Source organism: Serinus canaria, chromosome 19 (genome assembly GCF_022539315.1).
Source record: "Serinus canaria isolate serCan28SL12 chromosome 19, serCan2020, whole genome shotgun sequence".
NCBI lineage: Eukaryota > Metazoa > Chordata > Aves > Passeriformes > Fringillidae > Serinus > Serinus canaria.
In genome coordinates, this window is record NC_066332.1 from 4,371,357 (window position 1) to 4,389,943 (window position 18,587).

The 18,587-nt window shown below is 47.0% G+C and overlaps 1 protein-coding gene across 1 annotated transcript; it reads left to right on the plus strand.

The window, feature by feature from the left end:
• Positions 1 to 440: 440 nt before the first annotated feature.
• Positions 441 to 18,361, plus strand: UNC119 (unc-119 lipid binding chaperone). Its single transcript, XM_009094935.4, has 5 exons — positions 441 to 593; positions 10,011 to 10,124; positions 11,033 to 11,135; positions 11,855 to 12,027; positions 13,314 to 18,361. Exons 1-5 carry the CDS (start codon positions 476 to 478, stop codon positions 13,424 to 13,426), a joined length of 621 nt encoding a protein of 206 aa, XP_009093183.2. The 5' UTR covers positions 441 to 475; the 3' UTR covers positions 13,427 to 18,361.
• The last annotated feature ends 226 nt before the right edge of the window (positions 18,362 to 18,587 follow it).

Sequence of the window (18,587 nt, forward strand, 5' to 3'; positions counted from 1 at the left end):
CTGCCCCCACTCCATTGCTTTATGGGCTCTGGCTCCTGTCTTATGGGTATTAGCCAAAAATACTTGGTTGGGGAGAGGGGACAGTTCCTGAAGCCCATCCTCCCGGGGGCATCCCGGGATCCAGCTCCTCCACCGTGTGTCGGTTTGAGGCTGGTTGGGGCGGGTGTCCCTGTGCTCTGGGCCAGGTGTGGGGTCTGTCCCCACCTCACCTGGGGGGCTGACCCCCATGGCGGAGGGTTCGCAGGAGGGGAGACCCCAGTCTCCTCCAGCAGAAAGGCTTTGCCCTGAGCCCCTGGGAGCAGCGTGGAGCAGCCGCTTTCCTTCCTGGACCCGTTCCTCCCCCTTCCCGCGGAGCCGGGCGGTGCTGCGCGGCCGGGGGCGGGCCGGGGGCGGTGATGGCGATGCCCCTCCCGGTGCGGCGGCGCGCAGCGGGGCCGGGGCCGCTCACACCGGCGGCGGCAGCGGCGGCGGGGCCATGAAGGTGAAGAAGAGCGGCGGGGCCGGGGCGGCGGCGGCCAGGACCGAGGAGGAGCTGGGCCGAAAGGCGCTCATCGGGCCCGACGACGTGCTGGGGCTGCAGCGGGTCACCAGCGGTGCGTGCCGGGGGTGGCGCGGGGGAAGGATGGACACCGTGTCCCCGTGGGGCTTTTCCCGGGGGAAAAAGGGCAGCCGGTTCTCCTCTCTAAACCGGGGGGAAAAGAGGAGACGTTCGCCCTTTCAAGAGGGCTAACCCAGAGGGAAAAGGGGAAGCGGTGCTCCCTTCCCCGGGGACAAGAAGTGGGGATGCAGCAGGGCAGGGGACAGAGCCCGCACCGGGATGTGCCACCCCGGGGGGCTGGGGACCAGCGGGGGAACAGGGCAATGCCCGGAGCTGGGGGTGCAGTCCCCAACTCTGCTGGAAGGTCGGTGTTGGGATGCTCCTCGCTGCTCTCCCCATCACCCCATTCCCTGTGTCTGCTCCCACCCTGTGCCCACGGCAATAGGACAGGCTGGATCCCTTGCCATGGAGGGGACTTCAGAGCAGCCCCCAACCCATTTTCCCCCTCTCCAGTAAAGCAGCCGTGGTCTTGAGGGCATCTTGGAGGCGGTGGGTGGGAGTGAGTGCCCGGAGGGGCTGTTGAGCTTGGCAGAAGAGCTCGGGACAGCAGCACACAGGGCTAGGGAAAGGCCAGGACAAGGGGCAATGGCTTCACACTAATAGAGGGCAGGTTTAGATTAGATATTAGGGAGAAATTCCTCTCTGGGAGAGTGGTGGGGCCCTGGCACAGAGAAGCTGTGGCTGCTCTATCCCTGGAAATGTTCAAGATAAGCTTGGATGGGGCTTGGAGCCGCCTGGGCTGGTGGAAGGTGTCCCTGCCCCTGGCAGGGAGTTGGAACCAGATGGTCTTTAAGGTCCCTTCCTACCCAAACCATTCCATGGTGCTGCCTCAGGCCAGCAATGCCCAGGGACAATTTGCCCTGGTGTCCCAAAAAGTCCCTTTTGCATCTCCTAGGACCTTTGGGTTGTCTCTCTGGGCTGTCAGGGCTGAGGGGCTGCCCGGGGGTCTGGCTGTGCTCCCTGTGCCTCGCAGCACTCTGCCCTCAAAGCCAGCTCTGTGTCACAGGGGCTGTGACGAGCCCTGGAGAGGAAGGATGCAGCTGTGGGTGCTGCTGCGTGCAGGCAGCCCCGTGGGGCTGCTGTGTGAGCAGGATGGGAGGAGGACAGCCCAGCAGGGACTCGTGTCAGCCCTCAGGAAGGGCTTACAGAGACTCCTCTGAGAGGGGCTGCTGTTGCTGGGGACCTTTGGGTCGCCTTCTGCGAGCTGAGCTGGTCTGCTGGTGCAGCTGCGTGATTCACTGCCCAGAAATCCCCTGCCTGTAGCAGGGAGAGCACGCAGCAGGCACTGAAGCATCCTGCCAGCATCCTCAGTTGGATGGTGAATCCCAGCCATGGCTCTGTGAAGCTCTGTGTGCTCACTTCATGGCAGCCTCCATGTCCCTGCCCTCGCCAGGGCTGTCTGGAGGGGACAGGGCCACCCCACACCCTTGCTGTCACCTCGTGTGGCACCAGTGGGGATGGATGGTGCAAGCTCCTGCCTTCCCAGGGAGCAGGGATTGCTAAGCTGGTGAGCCAGGCTTGGAGCAGAGCTGGTTGTTGTCTGCCTCTTCCAGCCCTGGGTCAGAGTGCTCTGGAGCACAGGGAGGATGTGAAATGCATGAAAATATTGTGTTCCTCTCCTGCTGTGGGACTTGCTGGTACCAGGGTCAGAGCCAGGCACTGTGATGATGTCCCAGGCTTACCATGGGAAGTGCTTCCTGACCTGCTGGATGTGTGGGAGCCAGGGAATGCTCCCCACACCTGAAACCCTCGGTGAGTTTGGGGATACAGCTAAACAGTGCACCCATGTTGAGCATATTGTATCTTATCACCCAGGAACAACTCCCCTTCTCAAGCTCAGTGTTTGTCCTGGTGGGTTTAACAGAAAGCAAAGAATATTTTTCAGATTTTTACCACCTAATGATTATTTAGGGCATTCTATGACCTTTGCTAATTTCTACATCCTTAAAAACAGGTGGCCAAAAATAGCAATGTGAAACTGTTCCATTCTTCTGCTTCAGGTAGGGGAGGAGGAAGCAGCAGGCTGTGGGAGAGAAGTTCACAGCTGCCTCAACCTTTGGACGTGCTGGGTGTCAGGGCAGACACCACACCCTGTTGCAGCAATTCTCTCTTTGACAGGTTGGAGTTGAAGGAGGAGTTGGTGGTGGGGCTGCAGCAGAAATGTCCTGGTGCCCTGGCTGCCCTTTGTTGTTCCAGAGAGAGGATAATCCATCTTTATCCAAACTCATGGGCCAGCAGCACTCCAGCTCACACATTGAACTGTGTCCTGCCTGGGCCTTGGGGAGGGTTGGCTGTGTTCTGGGGTTGCTTCATCAGCCAAAGCCCAGCAGGGCTTGGTACCACAGGAAAGTGTGTTTTAGGAATGCCCGCACCAGGAGCAGGCTCTGTGTTTCTGAGCAGCCTTCCAGGTTTCCAGGGAGAGGTGGAATTCTGGCTGTAGCACAGGATGGTTTGGGTTGGAGGGGACCTTAAAAACCACCAAGGAACAGGAGCACAGGAACCTTCCACTAGATGAGGTTGCTCCAAGCCTCACCCAACCTTTCCCTGAACACTTCCAGGGATGGGGCAGCCACAGCTTCTCTGCCCAACCCCTGGCAGTGCCTCAGCAGCCTGACAGGGAAGAATTCCTCCCTAATCATCTTTCCATCAGGCAGCACAGCTGGCCTTTGCTCTCCCAGTGGGTGCAGCTGACCCAACGTGAGCTGGCTGGGCTGGGAGGGTGGCGAGGCAGGATGTGGCTCTGTGGGAAGCCACAGGAGCCAGCTGGGCTCTGCTCTTAATGTGCTTCTAATAAGCTTAACTGGGGAGTTGTGTGAACTGCCCTGCACGTTCTGTGTCCTCCCTGTGTGTTAAACTCCCCATCAGCTCTGGGCCCACAACGTTTCTGGGTCCGGCCTGGTGGATCTGGGATGCTGCCCTGGGATATCTGGGCCTCCTGGCCAGGCTGGTTCTGGCTCTGCTCCAGCTGGATCAGGTGTAAGGCTGGAGAACCATTTCCTCTGCAATTAGTGAGATTTGTCACTCGCTCACACAACTGTGGTTGGGAAAAGCGGAAAAAGCTCATGACGTGATTAATTTAAGATTAGCAAAGGAGTGGGGCAGAGCTCAGTTCAAATTGCAATTAATTACTGAGGCAGCCAGAGCATCAGAGGAGTCAGATGTGTAACAAAAGACAAGCTCCAGCCTCTGAGGCTGGCCTGCTTATCACCTACACAATTTGCCTGGAATACCAGATCAAATCTTACATTTTAAGTTTTATTCTAATGCTGATTTTATTTTAGGAAACCAAGGGGTTAAATAATTGATTACATGCTTGGAAACAGTTTCAAAACAAACCCTAAAAATAAGGAGCACGCACTTAATCATTTCTGAAAGTAATCTCTTCCTTGAGCTGTCACTTGGGATTTCTCTGAGACTTCTCTAGGCAGCTTTAGCTAAAGGCCAGCTTGGCACAGGGCTGCCTCAGTGGGTCAGGCTGGCCAGACCCTTCTTAAGGGACTTCCATACCAGTTTCCTGCAGTCAATTAAAGAAAAAAAACCCAAATAAATAACTTCCCTATCTCCTACCTCACCAGTTCAAGTCCTGTAAAGCTAAACCATCCAGGATCCATGTTCAAATCCGTTTCCAAATCCATGGGGTTTCAACAGGCAAGGAGAGAGGGAGGCACTAACAGGAATGTGAGGCAGATGTGTATGAATCCCTCTTCAAAGCTGCTCCTGGCCCATGACTTCCCTCCCCAGTTAATGGGGAGAATGTATTTTATTAGGAGCTCTGAGAGGAGCCGTGGGTGTCTGTGAGGTCAATCAATCCCTGCTCTGCCTTGTCCAGGGCTGTGATGTGTGGCTGTGTTTTGATGTGCTGATTTCTTGCTGCAGAGCCATCTCCCAGAGCTGTGCCAAGCTGCTCTCCCCACGACCCTTCCCTCAGCATCCCACACAGGCTGTGAGCTTCTCCAGGGCTTTGTGTTTCCCAAAGTCTCACAGCACAACAGGAGCTGTTAGGATTCCCAAGGGCAGCACACATGGTGTGTGTGTGGTGTGGGATTCCTCCTTCTCCCAGGGTTGTGGCTTTGGGCCATCCCTGGTGGAAGTGGCAAAGGGAAGAGGAAAGCTGAGGGAGTCAGCCTGAGGGTCTGGGCAGAGTTTGGCTTTGGCTCAGCCCAAAAATAGCTGATTTAGTTGATGTTGTGTGCGTGGTTTCAGACTTTGAATGCAGTCAGCGTGAGAAGGGGGCAGGAGAAAGTGTTTGGGTGCCTTGGAAATGGGGGAAGAGCAGCTCCATCCACAGGCTGCAGGGCTGTGATCAAATTAATTGTGAGAGGGTGAAGTCTGGAAAGCTCTAGCTAAAACTTAAAAAAAAAAAAAAAAAAAGAAAAAAAGATGAGCAGGCTGCCACAAAAATCAGAGTTGTGCAGTAGGACTTGGCAACTGAGGGGCTCTGGGGACCTTGGGAGGTGCCTCAGCCTGGAGCCTCCTGCCCTAAATCCCTCTGCTTCCTTGACAGTAAATGTGCTGCTGTGGAAAAACCCCTGTGGGATCCTTCTGGTGCAGGATTTTCCCTCTGGGGCACTGCAGCAGCCTAATTCCAGTGCTGGGTCAGAGGGCAGCTGCAATCCCCCTGGTCCCTGGCTCTCCAAACCCCATGGTTTGGGTTGGAGGGATTTATTTTACAGGAGCAGATCCTGTTTCCTGGCTGGCTTGGTGTCACAGGGCTTGAACTGCTGAGGCAGAGGGCAAGGAAATGGTTTATTTTTCTCTTTAACTGAGCCCAGGCTGTCTGGGCAGGTGTATCAATAGCACCTGAAACCTGCCCTGCCTTGCCCTCGGGTCCTGCTCCGTGTCCTGCGTCACTGCTCGGCCTCTTCCTGGGGTCTGGGCTATTTTTGCTTCCTCCTGAGACTCTTCAATCTGATAATCTCCTAATCTCCAGCTCCTGGCAATTCTTCTGCAGTTGTCTTGGCTTTATACCTGGCTTAAGTCTTGGGAGTTGGCTTCAAAATAGCTCCTGACCTTGTTGGTTAATGCATGTTAGGAAATAGGCCTGCATAACTACAGGAGCCTTCTCACCTGCTCCCTAAATTGTTGTTGGGGAGAGAAATTCCTGTTACAAGTCACTGCTGTTGCCTCAGTCTCTTGTACAGCACCCTCCTGATTTACATCCATTTCCAGGACCAAATTTTCAGTTCTTTCTTACCCTGGGTGCACTCTGCTTTCCTTAGTGGGCTCTTCAGGCCTTAAAATAGGAGCTGCCCCATCTGAGATTAGGCTCTGATGAGCCCAGAAATATCCCTGGTGTCTGTGAGAGGGGACACGTGCTTCCTCCTGATGGCAGAGATGGAGAAGGGATCTTGAAAAGGAGCACAACAAAGAGTGTGAATCCTGTTGCCCATGAGCTTGTGATAAAAGGGGCCTGGTGGGATGGTTGCAAAGGAAATTTGGAAACACAGGATCAAATTTTAGCTTTCTGTCATGAGGAGCAAACCTGATCTCATGCATTTAAACGACAGGGAGAGGTCCAGAGGACAAAGTGCCTTTGTTTGCTTTCCTGTGTTCCTTAGCTCTGTGTTATCCCTCACCTTTTGTGCTCCTCTGTAACACCAGCTGTTAAAATACACACCTGCAGTTCTGCACCAGGCTTCAGGTTGTGCCAGTGCTCACAGGCAATGCCTGCTGGCATTGTTCTGCTGGTTTATTTTGTAATTTTGGCAGGGTTTGGGAGGACAGGAAGGTTTCCTGGATTAAAACTGTCTCTTTCCTGGATTAGGCAGTGGAGGTACCACCTCAGAGCTGTACCAGGGGAAGGAGCACCTGCTGATTCTGAGAGCAAAGCTAGAGACCACTGAACTGTTTGGGGTCACTTTGGAATCACTTTTTCCTACAAAGGGAATTGGGGAATTTGTGAAGGAATAATTAATTGAGCCAGATTCAGGAAGCCAATCACCTCTGCTGCTTCCTCAGACCACCACAGTGGTGTTGGTTGTGATCCAAACTCTTCACAACTGTGACAGGCTTTAAGATAGAAATTGTCTCTAAAAGTGGGCAGTTGCAGATCTTTGGGCATGATCCAGAGATTACGGGAAAGGAGCTGGAGAGGCACCATCAGGAGTGGTGATGTGTGAGTGAGAAGTGGCTGCTAATACAGGTGAATTGTTTTCAGGAAGGGTTTGGGGATGAAGTCTGGGTTATGACAATTCCCTGAGCTTTAGGACAGGATAGGAAGTACTCCTCTTTTGTGACTCATTTTTTACACTACTAAATGTGGGTACTTATGGGAAAAAAACAATCTGATGGGTTTTCCATGGCAGTGCTGCTGTGTCCATGCCTTCATCCCTAAATCAGGTGAGTACTGAAGGCTCAGGGACACATCATGCTGGTTCACTTATTAACAGGGAAGCAGCACAACCTCCTTCAGGAGAAGTGGAAAAAACAACATTCTGTCCTGAGAGACCAACCCACCGTTCTCTGTAACCATCCCTTCCATGGAGGTTTGATCTCCTCATTCCCAGCTGAAATAAGCAGGGCTGCTGCCTCCCTTCCCCAAATCCTGGCGACGCTGAATTAGGATAAGGGAGGCAGATGAGACATTTAAGTGAGTCACGGAAGTGTGGGCAACTGGGCCCTACAGTAATTTAAAAATAAGTGTGTATGGGATGAGATTAGCAAATCTGACAGTGCTCAGCTAAGCAGAAGGATCTGCCAATTGCAAGCAGCCCATTCCCAATAAGACCTTCCAGTTCAGCCTCAGGCTCCTGTTACGTGTGGGGGAAAAAACCAGCACGTGGCTACTTTGATTGATTTTTGAACAGGAATAGCAGAAACAAATGTAATACAGGCTGAGAGGAATATATATTCCTCTGGTTTTTCTTCTTTTTTTTTTCTTTCTAGGAGACTGGGCACTGCCAGAGGAGGAAAAAAACCCCACTTGATTGCAGTATTCTGGCAGCTGATCTTCCCGGATGGCATCCAGCTGTATATTGACATGCTGATTAAAAAACAAAAACCAAACCCAACAACAAAAAAAAAGGGTTTAAAATATTATCAGGGCAAAAAGAGTTGGAAAATAACAGCATAGGGGTGCAAGCATCAATGAGCAGGAGCCTGGTGGGGATCCTACCCGGGGTTTACTCCTCTTTGGAGGCTCTGCTTGGCTCTCCTCTGCTCCAGATGAGTCATGGACACTGTTACTGCAGCAACGCTGCTGCCAAGGAGGGGGATAAAGCTGTTGCCATGGTGCTGGATGGGCAGGAATTCTGCAGGAGTAGAAACACTTAATAATTAACTTGCAGACAAACGCGGCTTCAGATTTGCCAGCGTGCTCCAGGGAAGGTGTCCTGGGCTCCCGGGCGACTGCTGCCTGTTGCCAACAGCCTTCCCAGGGAACAGCCAGTGGCCATGGGCCCAGGGAGGGGAAGCTGGGCTGGGGGAAGCTGTGCCTGCTTCCCTCAGTTTGTGTTTTGCATGCTGGTGCTCGGAGCTGGGAAGTTGTGGGACGGGTTAGGAATTGGGGTGGCTGATGTGTCAGAGGCCAAAATCACAGTGTAATTGCAGGACATCTCCCTGAGGAATGCTAAACATCAGGGCCTAAGGCAAGGGCTGGGTTTAAATTCCTCTCCTGTCTTCTTGGCTACTGGTAAAGACACAAAAGGAAGATTTTTTTGTGCAGTTCTTGGGATATTTGACCTAACACAGGCTAGTGTTTTCTCGTGGTAGTAAAAAAGGCAAGCTTTTAGCTTGTTCAGGGTGCTGATGTCAGTTTTCCTTGTGCTGTGTTGATAGGGAAGGGAAAATCCCTGCCAAATGCCAGGGATGCTTTGAGCAGTGTCCTCTCCCTGAACACCCATTTATAGAATTGTAGAAACTCAGAGTGTTTTGGCTGATGAAGGACCTTAAAGATCATCCACTTCCATCCCCTCTGCCATGCAGGGACACCTCCCACTAGACCAGGTTGCTTCAAGCCTGTCCAGCCTGGCCTTGAGCACTTCCAGGGATGGGGCATCTACAAATTCTCTGGCATTCCTTTGACTCTTCACCATATGGGGTTGTTGGAGAGCAGTAAAACTGGCCAGGGAGAACATTTAACACCTCTGTTCCTTATACTGAGCTTATTTGGACAGTTCTCCAAGTTATGGAGATTTGGAAGGAATAAAAGGCTTCTAGGAAAGTGCTGGTGCCAGGTGTTCATGCCCAGGAGCTCAGAAGTTTCTCACAAAGGTCTTGGATTTCTTAGAGCTGTGCTGAAGTTGGGTTGGCATGGGAAGGTCTGAGCTCTGAGCACTTGTAACTTGTTTTTATGTAGTCAGTGACTGAGCCTCAGGTGGATGGATTTGTTGGAGTTTCAGAAATAGGAAAGCAGACAGAAATAAGTGATTAGCTCAGATTAACAGCAGGAATTAGTAGCTGAGAAAGTGTTTTGAAATTAGAATGTTAAAGTATTATTTTCACCTTGGAACCTCCAGAACCAGTCTCCTACATCAATCAAATGTGCTGTTGTTTGAAAGCTGACCTGGCTTGTCTACATAGAGCATTTCTTTAGATTTGTCAGGATAAAGTGAGTTATTGGAGCTGCTTTCAATCTGTGCTGTATATGCTCCTTCCCCAGGGAGGAGGATGATTCCTATGCCAGGAGCTGGCTCAGGGCAGAGCAAGGCTGAAGGCCAAAACTGGGGATTTTACTAGTGGAATCCTCATCCCTGGAAGTGTTCAAAAGGCCTGTGGATGTGGCACTTGGGACATGGTTTAGTGGTGAACACAGCAGTGCAGGGTGAAAAGTTGGACTTGATGATCTTAGGGGGCTTTTCCAACCTTGACAATTCTGTGATTCCATCTTTGACTTTCTCTCAAAGATACGGCAGGGAAGGGCTCTGCTCCTGTTTTCCTAACACAGGGAAAGGCTTCAGCATCATTTTCAGTGCTGAGGAAAACAAGCCCTGGTGTGGGGAGAAGAGGCCACCTTTGTCTGCAGAGGGCTGGAGCAGGGAGGTGGCACAGGGGAGGACACTCCTGTGCCAGTTAAGTGCAGTCAGCTTAGCTCCCAAAGCTGCTTAGCCCTCGCATTCTGCCACAGGGCAATTTTTAAAACAGGCAAAGCCTCTTAACCCTGGAAAGGCTGGGATTTGATGGAGGTGCTGACTAGTCTGGGAGGAAATGGATGCAGAAGTTGCTGGCACAGAGTTGGAAAAAGGTGATGACCTCTGTGTGTTGGGGGAGAGAATTCTTTCCCCTGTCCTGTCGGAGCAGGGCAGTGTGAGCCTCCAGAACTGAGACTGTCTTCAGAGACATCAGTTTTGAATTAAAACAGGCAGTAGTGGAGATGCATTTGGGCTGCTCTCACTGCTGGTGTGGCCTCCAGAGAGCAGCCAGAAATTCCTGGTATTTCAGGGCAGCCTTCATTTAAATTTGCTTCCCCCTGCAGATTATTTGTGCACTCCTGAGGAAAATGTTTACAAGATAGACTTCACCAGGTTCAAAATCCGGGACATGGAATCTGGCACAGTCTTGTTTGAAATCACCAAGCCAGCAGCTTCAGGTGAGTGCACACACAAAACAAGGTTTCCATGAACAAATGCTTTCTTTTGCCTTTCCCCACTCCTTTTACTCCATACATTTCCCAAAAGTAGCAGAATCTGTCCGCTGCAGGAGGGCTGGAGCCCCATCTTGCAGCAGGAACGTTTTTCAGGTGTCTCTTTGTGCTAACAGGGTGAGCAGAGCTGGCTGCTGCTGTGCTCTTCCTGTTGCCATCTGTGATGGGAAGGGACAGATGGATGTTGTAAACAGGAGCAGAGGAGGAGGAGGAGATCACTGGGTGGTTTTTTCTTGGCTGTTACTCAGCTTGTGCCCCCTGCACATAGTTTAGCTGTTAGTTTAACATCTCTCACTGAGGAGTCAGGAAAATGGTATTTGCAAAGGGGAGAAACTGCCAACAGGCAAATGAAACAAACTGAACATTTGCCTTTTATTTTTGGTTTGGTTAATTTTTAGGTGTTACTTGTAAGCATCCAAGTGTTGCCTGTTGCCAGTGGTGATAAAACCCCAGGGCAGCTGTTCTTTTCCTGGCCAAGCACTTTTAACCCTTCCCCACCTCCCTGCAGGTGAGAAGAAGTTTCCTGTAGCTTATAGGTAGCAAACCAAGAAAATGGCTTGTCCAGAGTCACTTTGCAGTCCTGATGTGAAGCATAGAAATTTTCTGGGTTTCTATTCCTCATGCTCCAATAGATGAGGAATAGAAATCCAGAAGATAAGAAATTCCTCCAACCAAAATCTCTCAACATTCCAGCTCTGAGTGACCAGGGGTGACACCCCAGGACAGGAGGAGGGGAGAGCTCAGCACCAGAGCGATTCCCTGGCTTAGGTGGCACAAGCACACCACCTCCAGTATTTGCCCTGAGTCTGTGGTTCCCAGGCAGCTCTGACAGAGCTCTCTTTGTGCTTTTGCAGAGCGGGAGCACAATGACAGGAAGGACGTGGACCCCAACGCCGGACGCTTCGTGCGCTATCAGTTCACGCCCGCCTTCCTCAGGCTGCGGCAAGTGGGAGCCACGTGAGTAACCCCCCCTGCTCCTTGGCCTGCCACAGAAAACAGCTGAAATCTTAGGGGGAAAAACCCCTCTCTTCCATGTTCATCCTGCCAGGAAGGTGATTGAACAGGGGGCTTCTTCGGTTATTTTGAGGCTCTCCAAATCTCTGGCGCTTTAGGTTTAGTCAGGGGCAGGCCTGGTGCTGAAGGGATTGGTGCTAAAAGAGGCAAAATAAAGTGGGAAGGCTCTGGGGAGACCTTAGAGCACCTTCCAGGGCCTGAAGGGACTCCAAGAGAGCTGGAGAGGGACTTTTGGAAAGGACCTGGAGTGACAGGACAAGGGGGAATGGCTTCCCAGTGCCAGAGGGTAGGGATGGGTGGGATGTAGGGAAGGAACTGTTCCCTGTGGGTGCTGAAGCCCTGGCACAGGTGCCCAGAGAAGCCGTGGCTGTTCCATCCCTGGAGGTGCCCACGGCCAGGCTGGATGGACCTTGGAGCAAGCTGGGATAGAGGAAGGTGTCCCTGCCCACGGCAGCTTTAAGATGTTTATCCAACGCTGTGGTGTGTCCCTGTAGAATGCTTTAAGTAAAAGAGGAAACAATAATTTGATTAGTGCTGTTGCTTTATATTTTTGGCTTTTTTTTTTTTTCTTTTTTTCTTCAGAGCTCTCTTCTGCCTTGCAGGACTATTGCAGATCTTATTGAAGCACGAAAGCTCACGTCAGTTTTACCCTTCTTTTTCAGGGTGGAATTCACAGTAGGGGACAAACCCATTAATAATTTCCGTATGATTGAGCGGCACTACTTCCGTGACCAGCTGCTGAAAAGTTTTGATTTTGAATTTGGCTTCTGCATCCCCAGCAGTAAAAATACTTGTGAGCACATCTATGAATTCCCCCAGCTCTCGGAGGATCTCAGTAAGTTCTTTGTTATAAACTTGCATTTCTGGGTTGTCACACCATGATTTTCATCTGAGGTGGTTTGAGGGAGCCCTTTCTTAAAGGCTGTCTCTAGAGGGTGGGTTGGGTAGAATAATTCATCCTTTTATATCTGTGTTAACACTGATTTTGTTTTCTAGTAGGATGTAACTCATCACACACCAGGCAGTTGCTTGGGTTTGTTATTTTTATTTTTTTTTTAATTCATAAAAGGGAAGCTTTGGTATCAGGGAGGAAAAAGATAATTGTGTTATAAAACAAGCAAAAAATAAGATTAAAAAGACATCCAATAAATGGATAACTTAAATGTTATGATCTGTTTTAATGTTTGATGTGCTATATTGTAAGCTTGAGAGGTTTTAGTATGAACATAACTTTTATTTCCTCTCCTCTCTCCCAAGACACAATAGCACAAGCACTAAATCTCTGTGATTTTCCTCTTTACAACCCCTAATTGTGTGTGTCAGCACTAATATTGCAGTCTGTGGAAAATACAGTGAGGCTCTGCTGTCAGAACAGAGCAAATTCACTTTGAGTTTGCTGTTTTATCACTGTTTTTAAAAACAAAACAAAAAGAACCCCAACCCAAAATGTAATGGGTTCTTATTCTGAGGTCCCCTTTATATGGTGCCATAATATTTTTGGATTATGAACATTCTCCATCCCTGAAATTGTTCAAAGAAAGAGTGGATATGGCACAAGGGTTTAGTGAATTCAGGTTGGATTTTAAGGCCTCTGAGGGCTTTTCTAACATAAATACTCCATGATTATGGTTGAATTATTTAAAAGATACCAACAAGGAGTGGTTTGGGCAATTCCCATTTGGGTTTTGGTTTTTCACCTGATTTTGGGGGATGCTGAACAATGCTTGTGCCCAGCATTGAGGAGTGTCCCTGAAATAAGGGGTTTCCTCGAGCCAGGTCTCATAAACTCTTGGAGATCTATTTCACACCCAAGATAGCTCAGCTACCTCAGAAGGCATAAAATCAGCAGGATGGCTTCTGTGGTAGTGTTGGAAACAAAAAAGTTTTATTAAAAGGCAAAATAACAGAGAAAAACCGAGCCAGGTGCAAGAGGTTCTTACTCCTGGTAAAACATCCCCCAAGTCCTCTGAGGTGTCTTTTCCCCTAATTGAGGAGAGAACCTTCCTGGGCTCTTGTCCTTTTTGAGGAGACCAAGGATAGTTTTGTCACTCTGTTAACAGGGAGCACATTCCTCTGTGTCCCTGTTAATTGGTTAATTGGGTTTATTTCCCCCCCTCACAGTTCGAGAGATGATCCTGCATCCCTATGAGACACAGTCGGACAGTTTCTACTTTGTAGACAACAAGCTGGTGATGCACAACAAGGCAGATTATTCCTACAGTGGAGGACCTTGAGTGTGGGCTGGATGGCCCCAGCCATGCTGGCCTCCCCTTCCCTCTGGAAGTCGTCAGGGATCCCAACACCTCCAGCTCCTGCAGTGTCACCTGGACAAGGATCCACCAACCAAGGACTCTTTGCCACAGTAGGAGTTTCATGACATCTCTTTTCAGCTTTGAAGCAGACCCAGTTCTTCAGAAGTTTTAAGCTAAAAATGATCTTTGGATACCACTTCCCTAAGTTCTTTAAGTGTCTGCTTTGAAAATGGCCTTGTGGGACCTGAGGGGTTTTGCCCTAATTCTGTGAATTTATGTTCTTGCCCTCCAGTATCTTTTAGGATTGCTTTCCCAAAGAATGTAATCAGAGAAACCATGGGAGTGGATGGATGCAAAGGCAGAGGTTTGGGTGGTTGTTTCTCTTTGTGGATGCTTCAAAGGCCAATTTAACTTGTCCAGCCTGTTGAAAATATCGAGCAAGACATCTCACAAAGGCAAGTTTCATCTTTAGACTGGCTCTCTCCATGACTATTTCATCCTTTAGTTTCAATCCCTCTGTGTGATGTTCTGTTTAACCTTGGAGACACCAGAACCTGCAGTGAAGAGCAGTAGTTCAGTGACAGAGCTGTGTTAATTGGGTGTTTTTACATTTACATTTACATTCCTTTTACATTTCAGATGAAGGTAAAATGGCATTGTGGGTCGATGAACCTCCATAAGTACATTCCATTGATTTCAGTTTTTTGCAGAATAATCAGGAAAAACAGAAGGATTTTAGCTTTATTTAACATTTTTGCTTTATTTAACATTCAGCCTTTTCATGCCACACATTTCCCATGTCTATTTTTTTCATCTCTGCTCGATACCAAGATAAGGACTTCAGCACTGCTTGTTAGAGCAACATTTTAATTGTCTAGGGCAGCTGGGGAGTGTGGAATTTCCAGTTTTCTATGTGTATCTGCATTTAAAGGAGGTTAAGACAGCGTTTCCCCTTTGTTAAAAACATTTCTCATCAGATAATAATACAGGTGAAGCTAAATCTAATAATATACAACTTTAACACACAGCAAAAAAATTAGCAAGAGTTCTCTCTTCTCTTCTGGAAGAAGTTTAACACCAGTTTAGCCCAAGAAATAGCAACACCAAGAATAAACTAGTGTGGGGTGACCTGTTGTCATGAAACCCTTACTCTGAAGGTCAGTTCACTGATACTTAAAAAGAAAAAAAAAGAAAAAAAGAAAAAACCAACAAAAATAAAAGACAGTTGCAGTCTGTAGATATTCCTATAAATACTTGATGTCTCCATGTCTAATTCTGTGAGTTGAAGTGGAACATTCTATGTTAGCCTCAGATAGGTGTAATAATTGTAATAATTTTTATAAAACTACCATTTCCAGTCGTGATGAGCATCTCTGTAGTCGCAGCCTGTGTCAGACAGGACAAACAATTCCAAGTGTAGCCTAAGGCCAGGGAGGTTTTTGTGCTCTTGTTGGGGTCCTGGTCACTTTTCAGTGTGTCACCATTTCTATTTGGCTTGGCTTTTTTGACAGCTGAGAGAGGAGGCAGTTTAAAAAGAAAAACAAAAACCCAGTGATTTTAGGTTACAGCACAGTTTTTATTAAGCTTGGTAGCTACAAAAGTGTGTCAAGTTCACTGATTTTACACAAGGAGTAGCTTGTAGTAATTCTTATCACAGTGAGACTTGTGTTTATCACTATTTTTTGTCTCTAGTGTGTTAAATCATACCAGTAGCCTACAGCTGACTGATCAGTTTGAGAGATACAAAGGATTTCCTCATTATTTGTGCAGTACTTTGAGCTACTGACCATTAATTTTATAGCACAATAATTACTAAAGTAATAGTTTCAAAAATATTTTCATTCCTCCACATCATCTTTTTTTTTTTTTAATCAGGGCTGTTAAGTCATATCTCCAATGAAATTTTGCAAGTTTTAAGTATTTCTGAGCTTTGTTTCAATTTGCAGGAGGAAAAAAAATGCTAATTTAAAGACAAAATAAAGTGAATGTTTATAATTACCACCCTGTACAGGGTTTTTTGGGGGGTTATTTCTCATCTGCTGTTCATAACAGTCACTTCAGTGCATAAGATTTTTAAAAGACTTTTAGGAATTGAATTTGCCCAAAATTTCCAGTCATCTATTGAATATGTTGTGATGAGATCAGTTGTATTTTGGTGTGGACTCTTGGGTCATTTGATGGAGTTTCCTCTGAAATAGTTGTGTTCTGCTCCTTTTTTATGCTATCTCCTTTTAAGACTTATAAAAAAAGGAGTAATTCCATAAAAATATTACTGTAATCAAGGGAAATTTGAGTGGTAGACATGCTCCTTATAAAAGAACCAAGAGAAAGTCACTGTGCTCCCAGGAGTGCAGAGTGTAGATGGAATTTCTGACATTTTTCTAGTGTAGTTTTGAGGTTAAACACAAGAGGATGAATTATCTGCACCTCTCTGAAATCTTTTATAATTCAGATTATGGATGTAATGATTCCAGCCTCACAGAAAATTTAGTGTGAATCATATGGGAGCTATTACACTGAGTGAGTTTGTTGCCTAAATATTAGTAGGAATATTTAAAGCCAGAAATAAAATTGGACATTTTCAATAAAATAAATTTCAACCAATTTTAGCTCTAGCTTTTAAGTTGGGATCATTTTAATCTTATTAAAAATCCCCAGAGTTTATCACAAGCAACAAATTCTGCTTCCTAAACCAAGGCAAACAACAGAAATTTCTGTGGGAAGTGCAGTGAAAGTGCTTTTTTCTGTGTCCCACTGAAGCAGTTATCACTGTTATCTCTCTGTTTCACTTGGGAACTCTCAGTTAGCATTTCCTCAAGGCCATCCACATCCACAATCTTTGCAGACACGTGGGAATCACAGCCCAGGAGAGAGGTTCTGTTCCTTTCCCACCTGCTCATGCAGCAGCATCACGTGTGGTGTTGACATGAGGCACATAAACAGCACTAAAAAAAGAATGTTTCTTCAAAAACTGTGGCTGTAGAGTTGCTGTTTTCAGGCCACTTCTGTCCTTGTTTTGCTTAAAAACCACCTTCAAAATTTAGTGTTAAAGACTAGACTTCATGCTACACCCAATAATTTCAGCTTCCTGCTGAGAGGGAGCTGAGTTTGCAGCTCAGTTGTGAAACCCACATTTTTTTCCCCTTAAATTGGCAGCTGGTTCTTATTATAACCCAGTTGAGAATGAAGTCTTAGCAGCATTGTTCACAGAAGAATTTGTTAATCTTCTTGACTAGCTATTATTTTGTATTTTAGCATTCATCATTATTGGGTTTACTTTGGAAGTTCATTGCAAAATCACAAAATACTGGCTCTGGGAAAAAAAGAATTGTTGTATTTTCTTCCTTGATCTCATTTTAAACATGACTTTAATTAGCACTCCAGCTTTGTTTTAACAAGCCAGCCTGGCAATTTGGGACCTGAATTTCTGAAAGTGAAAGAAAACATCCCAGAGCTAACCAAGATTATCTGCTAATAATGCCCTCTGTTTCCTGTCATAAAACAGGATTAAGTGTGTGCTTTACACAGTGACTTAATCTTGGAAAAAGAAACTAAGTCTCTCTGAGTGCTAATAGTGACATAATTTTTCTGAGAGACAGGGAAATTACAGCTCAACACATTCTTTCAGGGAAATTATAATTTGACATATTTTCTTCACTTTGTCAGTCTTGGATTCCTTTCATAGTCAGGGTTTTTAAGAAAAGCAGCAATACATCAGTGGTGAGCTGCATGCTCTAATAACTCACACTTCTGTGGCAGGGAGAGAACAATTTTTTTTAAAATAATTAACACATCAGCTGTGGTTGAAAATCTAGAAACTTTGCTCTCAGTTCAGTGGCAAAAGCCAAAATTGTTTCTGTGAATTATCCGTTGTGTGGTGACACTTCTGAAATAACTGAAATAACTGAATGATCCACCCTTCCTGACTCAGAAGAGTTTATTTATTTATTTATTTATTTTAATGTAGAAAGTCTCCCCAGGGTTGGAACCAATCTGCTGGGGTTTAGTTCTTGCTCATAATCTCTCTCTATGTCTTGTTTTTTTGAGCAGGTCAGTAAGATGCTCTATTTTCCACCTCTGTCCTCTTGAGTTTTATTCCAAAATCTTGTGTAGTGTCACAGTGGTGGCTGGCTGTGTGTGAAACATGCAGGCTACTTCCAAAATCTCTTCAATTTGAGAAAAAAACTGTTAAGGTATATGGAGAATTATCCTACATATCAACCCATAAAAAATAAACCCCAATCTTAAAGACAAAAGCTACGGGGAACTTTTAGTCATGCAAAGATTGGGGCTATTTAAGGTAAGAAAATGCAAATACCCAACTGTCATATTTAGTAAGTATTATAAAAATGCTCTATTAATTATTCATAGCCTGGAAAAGATGGTTAACAGCTCAGTTTTAATTAGATCTGGTTGGGAAGGAAACCATAGAAATCATTGCTGTCGTTTGGGGCTGCAAGGCAGCAGCTGGAACTGTGTGTGTGGCACAAACTTTGGGCAGGTTTGTCTGCATTTGGGGGGAAAAGTGAGGGAAAGGAGGACAAGGACAGAAAAAAACATTAATTTCAGCTATTTGGACCCAAGAGCTTCAAGGCCATGGTGAGTGACTCAGTTTTTTCCTGGGTCTGAGGCACCTGGGAGCTCCTGCTTGTGGTTCTTCTCTCTACCCCCAGCCTAAACACTGCCTAAATTGATAGAGGATTTTTAATATTCATAATAAATACCACTGAGAGTTCCTATCATTTAATCCACATGGAAACTGCTGATTTCTTTGAGGGCTGTGATGCTCCAGGTCTCACCTTGCAGCTCAGTTGTTCTCCCCATCACTAGTCAGTGGGTGAAATGGTGTTTGTGTGCCTGCAGCCCCCCAAAACCCCCTGTGCTCCTGCCTGCTCTGCTGTCTGCTTGTATCTGAATACACCCAGCAAACCTGTTTGAATGTGACTTTTTTTTTTCTTGGCATAGAAACAGAATTGTCTGTATTAAAATGTATTTATAAAAAAAAATCTATTTTTTGTGGAGGGAAAGTAGGATTCTGGTTACTGGGAAAACGTTAGGAGCATTTTTACTGAGTTAATTTCTAATTCTTTGTACCTTGGTAGGGATTTGTTTGCTAGGAAAACATCCACTGTGGCCCATCCTG

What these genes read in the sequence shown, in the direction of transcription:
- UNC119 (XM_009094935.4), top strand. Translation starts at nt 476, where the DNA reads ATGAAGGTGAAGAAGAGCGGCGGGGCCGGGGCGGCGGCGGCCAGGACC. An exon ending in GCTGCAGCGGGTCACCAGCG is followed by an intron (nt 594 to 10,010) that starts GTGCGTGCCGGG and finishes TTCCCCCTGCAG; the next exon opens with ATTATTTGTGCACTCCTGAG. An exon ending in CCAGCTCTCGGAGGATCTCA is followed by an intron (nt 12,028 to 13,313) that starts GTAAGTTCTTTG and finishes CCCCCCTCACAG; the next exon opens with TTCGAGAGATGATCCTGCAT.